General features: G+C 53.7%; 1 protein-coding gene and 1 pseudogene across 2 annotated transcripts; both read left to right on the forward strand.

Moving 5' to 3' along the window:
- Positions 1-269: 269 nt before the first annotated feature.
- On the forward strand, positions 270-12,665 carry LOC130858207 (taurochenodeoxycholic 6 alpha-hydroxylase-like). Of its 2 annotated transcripts, none has more exons than XM_057744292.1 (12): positions 270-464; positions 4,681-4,822; positions 5,470-5,514; positions 5,745-5,872; positions 6,852-6,976; positions 7,349-7,503; positions 7,972-8,078; positions 8,163-8,353; positions 8,450-8,583; positions 9,476-9,540; positions 9,686-9,762; positions 12,497-12,665. In XM_057744292.1, exons 1-12 carry the CDS (start codon positions 270-272, stop codon positions 12,663-12,665), a joined length of 1,533 nt encoding a protein of 510 aa, XP_057600275.1. The 2 variants fall into 2 exon arrangements, with proteins under 2 accessions (XP_057600275.1, XP_057600283.1); XM_057744300.1 differs by having other exon boundaries at positions 7,445-7,503.
- LOC130858461 (palmitoyltransferase ZDHHC4-like) lies at positions 2,729-3,989 on the forward strand (annotated as a pseudogene).
- Positions 12,666-15,624: the final 2,959 nt, after the last annotated feature.

Raw genomic sequence — 15,624 nt, forward strand, 5'->3', positions numbered from 1 at the left:
AAATGAATTATTTTTCAGCTTTTCAAAGGAAAAGCTGAGGCTCAAAGCGGAGAAATTGCCATTGTCACTGCCAGCTGGGAAAGCTTTTCTCCTGCTGTTTCCCAAAGTGCATCCTCCACAGTTAATCAACCGTGGAGGCCCAGGTCTGAGCTCTGCCCTCACCCTATCCCTCCCCCCAGTGGGCGGGGCGATCCTCCCTCACCAGGCTGGGTGCTAAGGACCAGTCAGCCACAGTCGCGGACAGTCTGCGATCCAGACGCCGCTGCACCATGAGCGTCTCTATGCTGAGCCCCACCAGAGCCCTGGGCGGCGTCTCTGGGCTCCTGCAGGTGGCCGCCCTGCTCGGCCTGCTTCTGCTTCTGCTCAAGGCGGCACAGCTCTACCTGCGCAGACAGTGGCTGCTCAAAGCCCTCCAGCAGTTCCCGTCTCCTCCTTCCCACTGGCTCTATGGACACATGCGGGAGGTAGGATGGAGCGGGATGGGGGGGCGGGGAGGGCAGGGAGGGCCGGGGCCCTCAGACCATGGTCCTGGTCAGCAAGTCCATGGGACAGAGTCTTGCTGTGTGACGAGCACATGGCCCCACAAAAGAACCCCGCTTACCTCTCAGGTCTTCGCTCCTCATCCCAGTCCGGGAAGATCCCTCCCTCCCAAGACCCTGTGCGGGTGTCCTCGGGTCTCTCACTCTGTCCTCAGGTAGATCAGCAGCCTGTCCTGGCAGCCCTGCACTTTGAGGACAATGGCTGCTCCATCCTAAGTCTCCCTGCTCTCCAGGCTGAGCAGCTTCAGCTGTTCTCCCAAAACAGGCTGCTAGATGCTTCCCTGCCCCATCCCGCATTCCCATCCTCTCTGCCTGGCCCTCAGCTTGCCTGGGAGCACAGACATCAGTCTGATGGATGTTGTCCTGTGGGTTCGCTGTCCGGGGAGATGACAGACAGAAATCTCAGAAGGTGTCAGGTCACAGGAAAAGAGGCCCACCTGCTGGATGGGGAGTCATGGCAGCTGCAGGCACAAACCAGCTCAGTTTGTTATTACTAAGGGATTCTCCTGTCTTGTGATATCGGGGAAGACCTGACACGTTGCTGCCACACATGAGCCAGGTTCCCAAGATGGCGACAGGTAAGGGGAACTGGCATCTGAGTTGCACCATCAGCAGGGTGCGGTCACCTGTCCGGTGTCCTCACTCACTGGACTATGAGCTCTTGGAGTTAAGGTGTGATCCCCCTCACCCCAGCACCCAGCAAGCAGCCTGCACAGAGGGAGGTCATTCCAATGAGAGGAGGGATGGGAAGGAGGGGAAGGAGCAGCGTGCAGGCGGGGGAGGGGCAGCACCTCCCCACCCAGCTCTGGCAGCACTAGCCTGGGGGCGTGGGGGCTCACAGGAAAGTCAGGGGCCACATGGACAGGGGCTCACCAAGGCTTTGTGGGCTGAACAAATGTCAGGAGAAAATCAGGGGCTGCAGGGAGCTGAGGCCTCTCTCTCTCTGCAGCATGATTCGAGTAGAGTGGACCAGAAGACAGGAACCGGAAACAGCCAGAGCCCCATGTGGGTTGGTCCAGCACCTCTCTCCCCTCTCCTTCTTCCTCTCCTGCATGCAGGTTACCTGAGGTCCTCCCCGCCTGCCTGGGCACTCAGGCCTCTGGGACTCTGCTCCCATGTGCCCTGTACCTGGAATCACCTTGTCCCCTCTATGTCTGTCTCCCAAGGCCTAACCCCAAGCCGCCTGCCCCAAGGTATTTTTCTGGGTCTCCCAGGAGCGGAGGGCGCAGCTCTTTTTTCCTAGGCTGTGCTCATCAAAGGCACCACTAACCGGATTCAGCCATTTTTGTCTTCAGTGCCATAGCTGTGAGCACCTGCTGGGAGAGCCCGTCTTTTGTTCACCTTAGTGACCCGAAAGTGTCTTGGTAAATGATGACTCAATGAATGAGCACGTGTGTGACAAGGAGCTTCCTAACACCTGGGTCTGCAGTGGACTCAGGGCCCCATCCCCACAGCTGCCCCAGGGGCTGGGTCTTCCCTCCATCACACATTCAGGACCGCCTACGACTATCATGGCCTCTTAATCTCTCTGTCTCCTCCACTAGCTGGGTGGCTCCAAACAGACAAGCATCTAGAGTCACATCCTAATTCAGGACCTTTAAACCAGTGCCTGGCACAGAGGAAATGCCCGATAAATATGCCCTGGGTGGAGGAAGCTGTCCCACAGTAGGAAGTTGTCTCAGCGCTGGTGAGTCCTGATGGCAGAAGGTTGCAGGCAGAGATCACATACCAAAGTGGCAGAGGGTTGCTTTGAGTCACACAGGAGCCATTGAATTAAAGGTGGGGAACATGTCTAAGACCAAATGTTGAGGAGAAATCCAGAGGTGGTGAGAAAAGCTGTGTCTCCAAGCAGAGGAGAGGCAGTCGCTCGGTGGCAGAGAGGACGGGCACACCAGGTAGAGGGAAGAACAGGGGCAAAGGCCCAGGAGCGTGAGCAGGTGGAGCCCCTGCTAGGGGCACGGGCAGCAGCATCTTGGGGGCAGAGCAACGGGTCCTGTGGAGTTGCCAGCCCGGCAGGAGGCAAGAAGACAGAAGGGGAAGCCAGAGCGCAAAGGCCTTTGTGGTCCACACTGAGGAGTTTCAACAGCCTCCTCCAGGCGGTGGGAAGGGCACACAAGTTTCTGGTTGTTGGGACGTGAAAAGGAGACTTACAAAAACTATCCCTCATATGAGAACCTTAGTTCAGGCGGATGTGCCCTAGAAGCGCCGGCCTGGTGCAGCCGGCAGTGGGCCGGTTCCGGCGCCAGATGCAGCGTCCCAGAGGAGCCACGTCTCCTGCAGCTGTGGGGGCCCCCTGTGGTGCCAGGCGCACGCCGCTGCCCAAGAGGAGCTGCCCTTTGACTCCCCCCTGGGTGTCTGGAGGAGGAATGCCACAGCGGCCGGCTAAAAACCATCCAAACCAAAGAAACATCCCCAGGATGGACGTTCCATTTCCCTTCGTGTTCCGCCTGGCTTTGTGCTGATGGGTGTTGTTACGGTCTCATCTGCTCGAAAATCCATCGCTCGAAAGGCCTGGTCAGAAGAGGAACGCAGATATTGTCGTATATGATTCCAGAATGCCTTCAGAGAGCCACGCTGAGACTGCTTCTTTACCTCTTCCATACACGAAACCACACCTTCGTTATCCTGCTTCTCATCTTGCAAGGGATGGTTTATACTGAATACCCCTGGGAACTATTTGGCCTCTGTCAAGAGTTGGAGTTCCCCCGGTACTACCTTTTCTGCCTTATCTGCTGCTGATTGTAAACTTGGGGTTTTGTTACCCTAAGTTGTGTACCTAACCGTGGTACCATAACAAAAGCAAGCGAATTATTCTTTCTTCAAGTTTATGAATTGGGTGAAGTGATGTTCCCAAAGAACACGAGGTGAGGGGCTCTGCTTGTGATGTAAGGAAACCAGCGAGAGCCACGCAGTGCAGTGTGTGTACCGGGTGTGTGCACCGGTTTCACCATCAGCGTGTGTGGGTGGACAGCTGCATCGGGGCCTGGAACACCAGGTGCTTCCTCTTCGACCTCTTGACCTAACGGCCTCGGCTGCCACCATGGCCGTGGTGAGCACTGGGTTTCTGGTCCAGCTGGCGGTGGTGTCGGACTTGCAGCTGGAGACTTAGGGTGATGACTTTGGACACTTGCAGGTTGTGGACTCTGTATTTCTTACTCAGTACCTGTTCCTGACCTTCTCCAGGAATGTCTTCCTGTTGGGTTTTGCTGTGGTGGTGAGTTCCTCCTGGGGAGCTACCTGTGCTTCTGTCTGTACCTGGCCACCACCGACCAGACCACCAACGCGTGGCCCGGAGGTGACCGAACCTGGTGTCAGCATTGCCCCCACGTGGCCCAGCACCCATCAGGAGAGCCCCAGGTTTCCCGGAACATTCACTCCTGTGGGCTTTGGAGCAACCTTCGCGAGATGTTTCTCCCTGCTGCTGTACATCATGAGAGAAAGACGAAATAAGAATGGGAAGCGTGTTCCTGCCTTTTAATTACACTATACATTTATTTATTTAAAGAGAAGAAAGACCCTTAGTTCAATACTATTGTCATAGGTATACATCCAGAATCTCTACTATGACTGGGTACACACTCAGTATATAAAATAATATTATACACACAAAATTTAGTACTTAATTTTCTGACATAGCCATATACATCCCACACACTCTTTCATATTAGCAAACATTTACATGTACACTGGGAACAGATTGAAGATATATAACAATCAGTAAGTAAAATGAACTTAATATATCAATGTATTGTTAAAATATAATCTATTTTGTTCTCTAAATAAGCAAAATTCTGTGGCAAAACTACTTACCACCTGATACAAATTGCTCATGCAAATGTGGTATGACTGACTTCCAAAAGTTCTGTACACCAGGGAGTCTATCCCTGATGTAAGTTTCGGCAGGCAGTTCGTAGTGCTGGCCCATAGCTCTACTGGTCAAGGGGACAGAATCTGGTCTTGGGACAAAGGTGGACAGCCAGCAAGGTCTGCATCAGAGCCCAGCTCATGAGAAATAGTTCTAAACTCTTAGTTCTGCTGAGACATCCAGAGGGACCTCCTTGTACCCATCCTGCCCTTCACCCCCACTCCAGCACTGGAACTCAAAGAAGGGTTTATCGATGTATCTTTCCCTTGGTGACAGTTCCAAGCGGAGGGTGAGCTTCAAGCCCTACTGAAAAGGGTAGAGAAATACCCGCGTGCCTGTGCTCGCTGGTTTTGGGGGACAAAAGCTCAAGTATTGGTCTACGACCCGGACTACATGAAGCTGATCCTGGGGAGATCAGGTGAGAGGGAAACCCCCATCCCAGCAGGAGAAAATCCTCCCTCTTGGCTACATGCCCCTGGGTCTGTGACATTCCACAAGAGCCTGGCACCTCAGCCATCAAGGCCTGAACACTTCTAAACATTCTCCTGCCCACAGGCCAGCCTAAGGCCAACATTATTGACTTGTCCTGAATGCTTAAACCCCTGGCTGGGGCTCATTTCTCTTTCCTTTTTCTTTCCTTTATTTAACCCAATTGAGGTGAGGCCAGATCTGGAAGACAATTCCCCGTCCACACGGGTATAGGTTTGACCCCTCTCACTGTTGCCTGTCCGGGGTCATGAAATGGCCAAACCACCACAAATTGGAGGAAAACCACAGGCTTGTCTCTTACTCTGTGGCATTGGACAGAGCCTGTATTTCTTGCTGATTCTCCATCTTAGCCCTGTGGGTGCCCTGTCCCTGGGACACTGAGTCTGCCTTCCTGGGCCCGCAAGTGACGGCCAGGACAGACAGCGTCGGGGATGGGAGGCAAGTGGGAGGCGGCTTGAGACAGAGTGCCCGCTGACAAGCATCGGGAAGGGAGGGCAGCCCAGGGTCTGGACCACAGCTGCTCTGGGGGCTGCCTGCCTTGTTTGCTCCCCTCCACCTTCCATCCTTACCTTTCAGATCCAAAGTCTCCTGAGTCCTACAGATTCCTGATTCCCTGGATTGGTGAGTACATTGAATCACAACTGTGGGCCACCGTCCAATTAGGTTTACCAGATGTCATTGTCAAATCGTATCCATGAGCCATTGAAATTCACAACCATGAACCGTCCTGGCCTTTCCTACCTTTGCCCATGACGTGCCTTCTCCTGACACCCTTGGTTCCTCCCAAGTCGTCCCCAGTCATCCTCTGATCCAGTCTGCCTGACACACACACACCCCCATCTGTGGTCCAGGGAATGGATTGCTCATGTTGGAGGGGCAGAGGTGGTTCCAGCACCGGCGGATGCTGACCCCAGCCTTCCACTATGACATCCTGAAGCCCTACGTGCGTCTCATGGCTGACTCTGTCCGCGTGATGCTGGTGAGTCCATCCCTCATCACCTGTACCCACTCACATCCAGCACAGATGACAAAGTCCACTCGCAGAAACATGTGCCCTCAGACATCCATCAGATACAGCCCACCCAGCATGATGCATTCCGAACTTACTATGAGACAGGGATGCCTTAAACTGGGTGCGCGGAGGAGGACGCAGGCACCAGCTTGAATGCACAATGTGCCCCTCACCAAGGGAAAGGTGGGTCGTGGTGTTTTCAGGGCCCACTCTCCTCTCATCTCCACATGTTCAACAGAGAGGAGTAGGGCAAGGTTCATTCCCCTGCACAGCAGCACAAGCTGCCCCTGGCTGGCCTGGGCAATGGCAGCTTCAGTGGCAGAGTGGACATCCCAGGATGGCACTCAGGTGGGCTCTGACATGGGGCCCAGGGCTTCTGCAAGGAATAGAGCCACTCCCGGGAGGAACTGAGGCCAGGTGTACACTCACAATGCTGGGCCTTGAGAAACACCTCCTCCTATCTGGACGGAGGACCACCTGGTCTCAGCTAACACTGGATGAATGAAAGGAATGGAAGACCCTCATGACCCATCCTAGGAGCCCCAGTAGAGCTCCTTAAGCTTTTCCTTGCCTTGAAATATGTGCTTACTTGTGTTGGACATAGCCAGTCCAGTGCCGATCTCAGGACAAAACATTTCCCCTTGGTCCCTAGAGAAACAACGCTTTCCAGTCTGCCACAAGGTGGTTAGCATCATAATTGTTCCTCAAGTTCAAGATTGACTCAGAATACTAGGAGAGAACATAGTTAACTATATAATCAAGGATTCTGAAAACAAAGGCAACACATTACACACCTGTCACAGGTTTACATTGCTGAAACACATCTGCATAGAAAGTGAGGATATCTCATCCAAAGATTGAAAGAGAGAAAGAGAGAGAGCGTGGCCTTGTCAGCACAGGTCTTCTGAAGAAGCAGAGCAGGGTCAATGTCCCCCTCCCACCACAGGACAAGTGGGAGGAGCTCATCAGCCAGGACGCACATCTGGAGATCTTTGGACACGTCTCCTTGATGACCCTGGACACCATCATGAAGTGCGCCTTCAGCCACCAGGGCAGCATCCAGACAGACAGGTCAGTGACAACCCTTCAAGGGCAGGGTCCTGATCTCACCAGCTGGGGAGGACTCCCCTGAGAGGCACGTAGGGCAGCAAGGATGCTATTCAGAGCAAATGGCAACATTATGCAGAGAGCCATGGGCCACAGTCAAACTCCACCCAGACCAACCTTGCCTCAGTCACAGGTCCCTGATTCCTGCACAGGGACAAGCCTGGCTGCTCAGGCCACTGGTAAAGCACTGAGGGTCTCCAGGGCTGTAGGGCAGAAATGACAAAGCCTCAGTGCGGCCTGTCCCCACTGACTGAGGAATCCCCACCCAGAGACCCACTCTGTCTCCAGCCCAGAGGCTCCCTCCACGCCAGTCTCTTCTGCATCCTCTCCCTCCAGGAACTCCCAGTCCTACATCCAGGCCGTCAGGGACCTTGAATATCTGTTTTCTTCCCGATTGAGGAATATCGTCCACCAGAATGACATCATCTACAGACTGACTCCTAAAGGCCGCTGGCACCACCGGGCCTGCCAGCTTGCCCATCAACACACAGGTTCTGCTCTTCCTTCTGGGCTGCTCCCCCCTCCCCCCCATCACCAGGCACATGTGAAAGGGCCTGGCCTGGACCCCTCAGGCAGAGCCCAGACTCCTGCTTCCTCTACAGGAGCTGGCACACACACACACGCTGGGTGCTTCCCTGGGGCAGGGGCTGGGAACTGAGATGTTGTGGGGATCAGGTGATGTGCAGGGAGGTACATGTGTCACCACATTGGTGATGAGTGAATGAGGCCCCCTCCCAGCAGCATTCAGGCAGAGCCTTCCCGGGCTGTGCTATTGAGGGGATGCCCGACCTGCCTCAGATGATGCTGGAGCTCTCAGCCCCGCCATGCACACCCACTCCCACCCTCACCCTCTTCCACCTGGCACCCAGATTGGGCCTGAGGGGCAGATGGGCTACAGTGGGAGCTGGAACTGGGCCCCCAGAGGCCTCAGCTCTGGTGGGAACCATGTTCTGGGACAGACAGAGTGATCCAGCTGAGGAAGGCTCACCTGCAGAAGGAGCAAGAGGTGGAGAAGGTGAGGAACAAGAAACACTTGGATTTCCTGGACATCCTCCTCTTTGCCAGAGTGAGTGTGGGCAGGGGAGGCCTGAGGCTTTGGCCAGAAGCAGAGAGGAAGGGCCAGCCCTGCACGCTCTCCCTGCCTCCCCAGGTGGAGAATGGGAACAGCTTGTCTGACATGGACCTCCGTGCTGAGGTGGACACGTTCATGGTTGCGGGTCACGACACCACAGCCAGTGGCATCTCCTGGCTCCTCTACGCTCTGGCCTCCCACCCTGAGCATCAGCAGAGGTGCCGGGAAGAGATTCAGAGCCTGCTGGGGGATAGCGCCTGCATCACATGGTGAGAGCCCCATAGGTGGGACGGCCCTGGCCCTCTGCTAGGGGAGAACATCTGCATGTCTGGCCCTGCCCGGCCTTAGGATGCGCTTTGTTTCAGGAACCACCTGGATCAGATGCCCTACACCACCATGTGCATCAAGGAGGCACTGCGACTCTATCCGCCAGTGCCTTTTGTTGGCAGAGAGCTCAGCAAGCCCATCACCTTTCCTGATGGCCGCTCCTTACCTGCAGGTATGACCTCACCGCACCCACTGACCTGAGCTCTCTGCACAGCCACATGGGAGATGAGCAATACACACATGCTTTCCCAGTTCTGGGATGACATGAGTATTATTTCTGCCTGAAGATAATTATATTTACTGTGTGGTTTGGATGACTTTTGAAAACTGTTTGACCCAGAACTTGAACTCACAGCAGCTCCATAAGCAAATTGCTAGTCCCTGAACGTGGTCTTGTAAAGGAGAGCTAAAATTCTAATTCCTTGAGCCGTGAAAGCTTAAGAGAGAGGGAGACACAAGCAGGTAGAGGTGTGGTTCACTCACAGTGGGCCGCATAAACGAGGGAGTCCCGAGTCCTGGGTCAGGTGGTCCAGTCTCCGAGGGGCCCTCAGGTGGATGCAGAGAGCAGCTGATGACCGGGTCTGAGAGCCCTGCTGTGGTTGCCGTCCACCTATTGGCTCACCTCCCAGTGGGTGTGAATCCCAGCCCTGCCACCTCCTAACTGTGGGATCACAGACCCGTCCCTTAACCTCTCTGGAGCTCATGTGCCCCTTCTTCACATGGGGATGTGAGTGCCTTCCTTGAGGGCTGCTCTGAGGATTAAATGAGTTAATGCTCCTCCCCCAAGGGCTCATGATGGCACTTGATAGATGTGAGTTGTCACTTCACTTACTCCTAAAAGTAAGCCTCCAATTCTTTTCCTTCTCTATCCTGGGCTATGGTTCCCTACGCCTAACCTGTGCTCCTGTGCTTTGTCACACCCAGCCCATGTCTCTTGCAAGAGCATCCTTTCATTCAGAGTGACGGAGGGTGGCTCTTGTGGTGGCTCCCAGGGCTTTTGTGCTGCATATGCCCCCTGTTGTCGTGGATACCATCAGTCTCCCTCTCTCCTCCCCACCCCACAGGACTCACACTCATCCTCTCCATTTATGGGCTTCACCACAACCCGAAGGTGTGGCTGAACCCAGAGGTATGATGGCTGCGGGAGGAGGGGATGGGATGCTCTCTCCAAACCAACACCGCTACCTGCTCCCCCCTCTGGGATTCTTGTTCCCTTTTGCATTGGTGAGAGGAGTGTGACCCCACGTGACCTGGCCGTGGTGCTCTCTCTGCAGGTGTTTGACCCATCCCGGTTTGCACCGGAGTCTTCTCAACACAGTCATGCTTTCCTGCCCTTCTCAGGAGGATCCAGGTGAGACTTTCTGTACTTGAGGCAGCCAGGTGTCACTGGGTGCTTCCTGATGTGTGTGACTGTGTAGACACATATGTGCTGTATGCAGTTATGTCCTTGTATATTGATGTATTAGAAGGAGACATGGCTCTCCACATACAAGAAGGCCTTGAGGGCACGGCACAGAGACCTTGGCCTCCTGCCTTTCCCAATGGAGGGCCACGTTTCCAGGTTGGAGGCCGCTCTAAAGTTTCTGGGGGTGTTGTCACTTCAGGAGTCTGGCTTCTCAGCATTTGAATTTTCCATGAAAACCAAACTTCAGATGTTTGATTTCCGCAGTTATCAGTCATCTTTAAAGGTCGTTTTCTCTCTTTGCACATACCTAACCAGCCCACTGGCTTTTCTGCTTAATTCACTCACCAGCCTCTCACTGTCTCGGTGCTGTTTGCCTGGTTTTGGATTTCCAGCTGCCTTCCTGTCTTGGCTTTTCAAGCTATGTATGTGATCAATATGTGATCACTTACAGTTGCCGTGAAGAGAGACCCACGCCAACATGTGTGCTCCCTATTTCTGTAGGCGATCCCAAACAAGTGTCGACTGCATTTTCACATAAATATGACACCTTCCAGTTGCCTAAATTCTTTATATATAGCAGGGATTGATTATATACCATAGTCCCACAATCTACAGAGTGTCATGTTGGCAGAAAAACAAAAAAGTGAAAAAGCATAAAGTGGAGGACAGTCAATTGCTTTTCAGAGAAAATTCACTGTGTTGTATTTGACACATGCATTTGGAAAGTTCCTGGCGTGTAAACTATAAAGCACACTTGAAAAAACTGTTGACCTGAATGATACACTCCAAAATGACTGCTGTGAAAATCTTCATATATACACTACCAAATGGAAAGTAGATAGCTAGTGGGAAGCTGCTGCATTACACACGGAGATCCACTCGATGATGGGTGATGACCCAGAGGGCTGGGATGGGGAGGATGGGAAGGAGTGCCGGGAGGGAGAGGATATGGGGATATATGTATAGATGCAGCTGATTCACTTTGTTGTACAACAAAAACTGGCACAGCAGTGTAAGGAAATTAGATTCCAATAAAGAGAAAAGAAAAGAAAAGAAAAGAAAAGAAAAGAAAAGAAAAGAAAAGAAAAGAAAAGAAAAGAAAGAAAATCTTCAAAGACTGCAGATCCTCCTCTGAAATAGTACCTCCATAACTTTGTAACTTTTTAGCAGAAACAAGGAGAAATGAATTTTTTCCCTGGATCCATAATTCTGTGAGGTTTTCAGCTGATGAATCAACTTTCACAGAACACCTTTGATGCAAAATATATTCAAAATTGGCTCTAGGATTTGGTTTCTGCCAGGGTCCAGTCCTTCTTTGTAGACATTGGCTGCATGTCATGTGGCTGCCACTAGAGGACAGGGGGACCAGGCAGCTCTGTTCCTAGGTCGCAATTAATACTTAATTCTGTCTGGGTTTTTTTTCAATTCAACTAACTTTATTTAACTATACAACCATCTATTACGCCTGTCTCTGGGTGCCACGTCCTGTGCTAGGAGATGGGAACACAGAGATGAAAGCCACTGTCCCTGCCTCCAAGAGTTCACAGTCAAGAATCAACTACCTCTACTCAAGGTCGACAGGCCATGTTTCCATAGTGCCGTGGTCAGTACATTTGCCTTACAAGACAGACCTCATACATTCACCCATTCTTTCACTCACTCATTCATTCATTGAGCAGATTGTTGAATCTTCCACGTTCCTGGCACAGTCCTGGGCACTGGACGGTGATGTGTCCTTGAGTTAACAACAGTGGTGCCTTGGGGGTCCAGGGAGGAAGAGGTGCAGCTGGCAGAGGGGTGAGGCTTGGTGGTCAAAGGCTAGAGCCGTGAGCATGTGACCAGCACACATCGGGGGAGGGGCCCTCAAAAGGCGCTGAGTGAGGAGGAGGAGCTGGACAGGTGCAGGGTGAGTGGGGAACAACCAAAGAGGGCAGTGATGGCACCTGAGGCCCTGGAACATGTCCTCCCTGTGATGGAGGACACAGCAGGCCTGCAGCGGCCATTACTTCAGGACACAGAGGGGAGGCAGGGTGATTGAAAAGGCCAGCGGAGAGGCCAAGGGATGGGAGGAGGGTCATTTCTGGCGTAGAAAGGGAAGGTTCCAGAGGCAGGTTGACTGAGGGGTTGAGGGGAGTCAGGAGGCCAGACCATTAACTGGGAGGCAAGGGGTCCATGAGCTGGAGGGTGGCTAACCCGTGGCCCCTGCAGGAAGCCGCCCTGTTGCCATTCTGACGTCCTCACACCACTCTGTCCTGTCTGTTCTGCGGATTAGGGCCCCTGTTTCTCTGCCAAAGATGCTGAGGGCCCGAGAGTGTGGCCCACGCCGCCCCCCGCAGGACCCTGACCTGGCCTGACACCAGAAACTGCCTGTGGGTGCGTGAACAAAGGGCTAATTCACATTTACTGCTTCATTTGACTTGACTCTGTGGCTTTAAGCACTGACCCTCCCCAATAGGATTTCATGCTGTTGAGAGCAGAAGCAGGACTTAGGACATCGTCCTGGAGAGAGGTGGGCTTTATGAAGGTCAGGGCAAGAGTGTGAACCAAGGCTTGGGAGGCACGTTCACTGTCACCCGTAAGGCAGGGATCCAGGCTGGGCCCGTGGAGGAGAGCCCTGGATGCCCTGTGCCCGGCAGGGATTACAAGCCTCTGCTCACTTCCCTTTCCCTCCCGGACCCAGGAACTGCATCGGGAAGCAGTTTGCCATGAATGAGTTGAAGGTGGCCGTGGCCCTGACCTTGCTTCGCTTTGAGCTGGCACCAGATCCCTCCAGGGTCCCGGTTCCCATTCCAAAAGCTGTGTTGAAGGCCAAATATGGGATCCACTTGCAGCTCAGGAAGCTCCTGTAATCCTTGTGTGGAGAAGAACAAGCTCTGAGGGCCCCTGCCCGCCATCCTGTCTCCCTGTCACTCTCTCCTGTCTTTGCCTCTTTGCACACTTCTGGCTTCTCTCTGCCCACCTGTCAGCCTACCTCATCTCCTGCCTCCTGCCCTGCTATCACACTCTCTCCCTTCTCCTCTCTCCTTTCTCCAGGCTCCCTCTCTGTTATCTCTCCGTCTGTCTCTGACCCCCTGTATCTCTGACGGTCCACCTACATCCTGACCGCCTGCCTCCTCCACTCTCTACTCTCTCTCTCTACTTCTTCCCTTCTGCCTGCCTGACTGTCCCTGGATTCACTTCCTGGTGCTGTTAAAATAATTGACCACAGCCGTAGGGACTTAGAACTGCAGAAAGTTATTCTGTGAGTCAGAAGTATCTGACTCTGGAGTCCAAGCCTGCAATGGGTTCCCCTGGACACAGCCACGATGGTGGCCGGACGCCCTCTCAGGGATCTAGCAGAGGATCCCTCTCTTTGCCTTCTCCCACATCTAGAGCTGCCATGCTTGCATTCCTTGGCTCCTGGGCCCTCGTCCACATTCAAGTCCAGCAGCATCTTCAAATGTTCCCCTGCTCTGTCCTCACATCACCTTCTCTTTCATCAGGACCTTTATGACGACATGGGCCCACTCAGATAGAACAGGCTTGTTCCCCTCTTCCAGGGACTAGGACGAGCACACCTTGGGCAGCCATTGCTGTACCTGCTAAGTCCCGTGTCACTGCCAGCGCCCTGGGCCCCGATCTCTCCCGGGTGTTATGGGTCTACCCGTTTGTCACTCACATGGCTTCCCCTCTTTCTCACTCTCTGAATAAATTCACAATGTCACATGGAGGGTGTGTGTCTTCCCTTGAAAGGAGCTGGATGGAATGGACACCGAGGGAAGGGAGGGAAGACGGAGGAGACCAGGAGGGGAGATGACACCTGCTCTGTGGGGCCAGGACCCCAGCAGGGAGAGCATGTCCCAGGGCCCCTGCAGCCTCTCACCCTGGGGTCCCTTGTGCCCCACACCCTGCCTGTCACCTGAGGCTCCCATGGCAGCTGAGTCAGCAGAAAGGGCTCGTCTCCAAAGGCTCAGAGGGAGGAAGCTCACACCAGGCACCTGCTGGCGTAGGAGCCCCCCTGCTGTTCCGTGGTAGCTTCCTCAGGACATCTTTAGAGGGGCCCAGGCAGAGCCCATCCTGTGCTGAGCAGGAAAGACCTACAGACTTGGTCGGGCACAAGGGCCTTCAGAACTCAATACTTTAATCCAAATGAGATTTGAGAAGGGCCCAGCCTGGCCATGTCACCAGCCCCCTGGCAGCCCTTCCTCACTCAGGGTCTGCAGGCTCCTCAGAGGCCACGAGTGGGCAGCTGTGCAGGAAGGTGTGGGCAGAACCAGCTGGGCACAAGGCTTGGCTGCTGGAACAGGATGGCAGACCCCAAGCAGGGACCAGCCGGTGGCATCTCCCCCACAGGACAGCCCCTTACAATCCCAGTCACCCTGACCAAACTGGGGCTTCTTCCACCCTGCACTTCAAGGACAATGGCAGTTCATTCCTGACTCTCCCCACTCTCCAGGCTGAGAGGCTTCAGCTATTCTCACAGAACAGGCTATGAGAAGCTTCCCTGCCCCATCCCTCAATCCCATCCTCTCTGCCTGGCCCTGAGCTTGCCTGGAGCACAGACATCAGACTGATGGATGCTGTCCTGTGGGATCACTGTCTGTGGAGATGACCGACAGGAATCTAAGAAGGTGGCAGGTGGCAGGATAAGAGGCCCACCTGCTGGGTGGGGGGTTATCTTAGGTATCAGGGGGCCAACTGGCTCAATTGGGTGGAACGCAGGGCTTTGAATGCTTAAAGCTATGACCTTCCCAGGAAACTGATCAGTCAGTTCTCAAGGATGGCCTCGAAGCAAAGGCTACTGGCATTTGACTTGTGCCATTCAATAGGGTCTGTTCATCACTGGGGCCTCTTCCCTTGTACCCGGTACTGAGCTCCCGGGGGCTGAGGTATCATCCCTTTCCAGTGCCCCAGCACCCAGCACAGAGCTTGACCTGGACGGATGCTCAGCCCAGGTGTGTGGAATGAGCGAGGACAGAGAAAAAGGAGCACGTTATAGGCTGGGGAAGGGCAGCGCCTACCCGCTGAGTGAGCCAGTACACAGCCCTGGAGGGACGCAGGGGGTGAGGGCCCACAGGGAGGCCAGTCTTTTCTCAAGAGAAGGAGGCCAAGCAAGAGTCCGCAGAGTGGAGCTAAGACGGCAACTATGAGAATCAGCCCCGGAGAAACAGCCAAAGCCCAGTTTGTTCATGCAAATTGTTGTATTCGATTTGCTGATTATTTTGATTTTGAGAAATTGCTGCAGGTGTCACTTTTCTCAGCTAAGAGTTGACACATGGAAGCACTAAAACACCTCCAGTGATGTTCTCATTACACTGATGACCAGAGGATGATCTATAGACTCAATAAGTAGATCAATTCTCTTATGTAAATTATATTACTCGTGGTGCTTAATCACCTCTCCATTTCTACTGGCCTAGGATAGCAATCACAACCAAATATTTCTAGCTCTTATAACACTGGGATGTTTTTTCAACACCTCTACTCATTGGCAGAATCAAGAATTAGAATGCCACACATAATTGGGTAGGACAAAGGCAGTGCCCCGGGAGGATTTGCAGGCAGCTGGCTGACTTGGGCACCACGCAATCAGAAAGGAGGCATGCAGCTGCGCAGAAACAGAGACACCCCAGGTCCTCTGGGCCAATAAGAGGAAATCCAAGAAAAGTAGGTGACATAGCTGGGGTGGCAAGGGGCTCCCACCAGTCAGTCCCTGCACTGGATCAGCAGAGCAGGGCAGTCCCAATGAGGACAAGACCCGGGAGCACAGGGCAGCCCCCAGAATGAATTCAAGCAGGAGACCTCTCAGTTCAGGGCGGGACTGTCAGC

This window comes from Hippopotamus amphibius, chromosome 1 (genome assembly GCF_030028045.1).
Source record: "Hippopotamus amphibius kiboko isolate mHipAmp2 chromosome 1, mHipAmp2.hap2, whole genome shotgun sequence".
Taxonomy (NCBI): Eukaryota; Metazoa; Chordata; class Mammalia; order Artiodactyla; family Hippopotamidae; genus Hippopotamus; species Hippopotamus amphibius.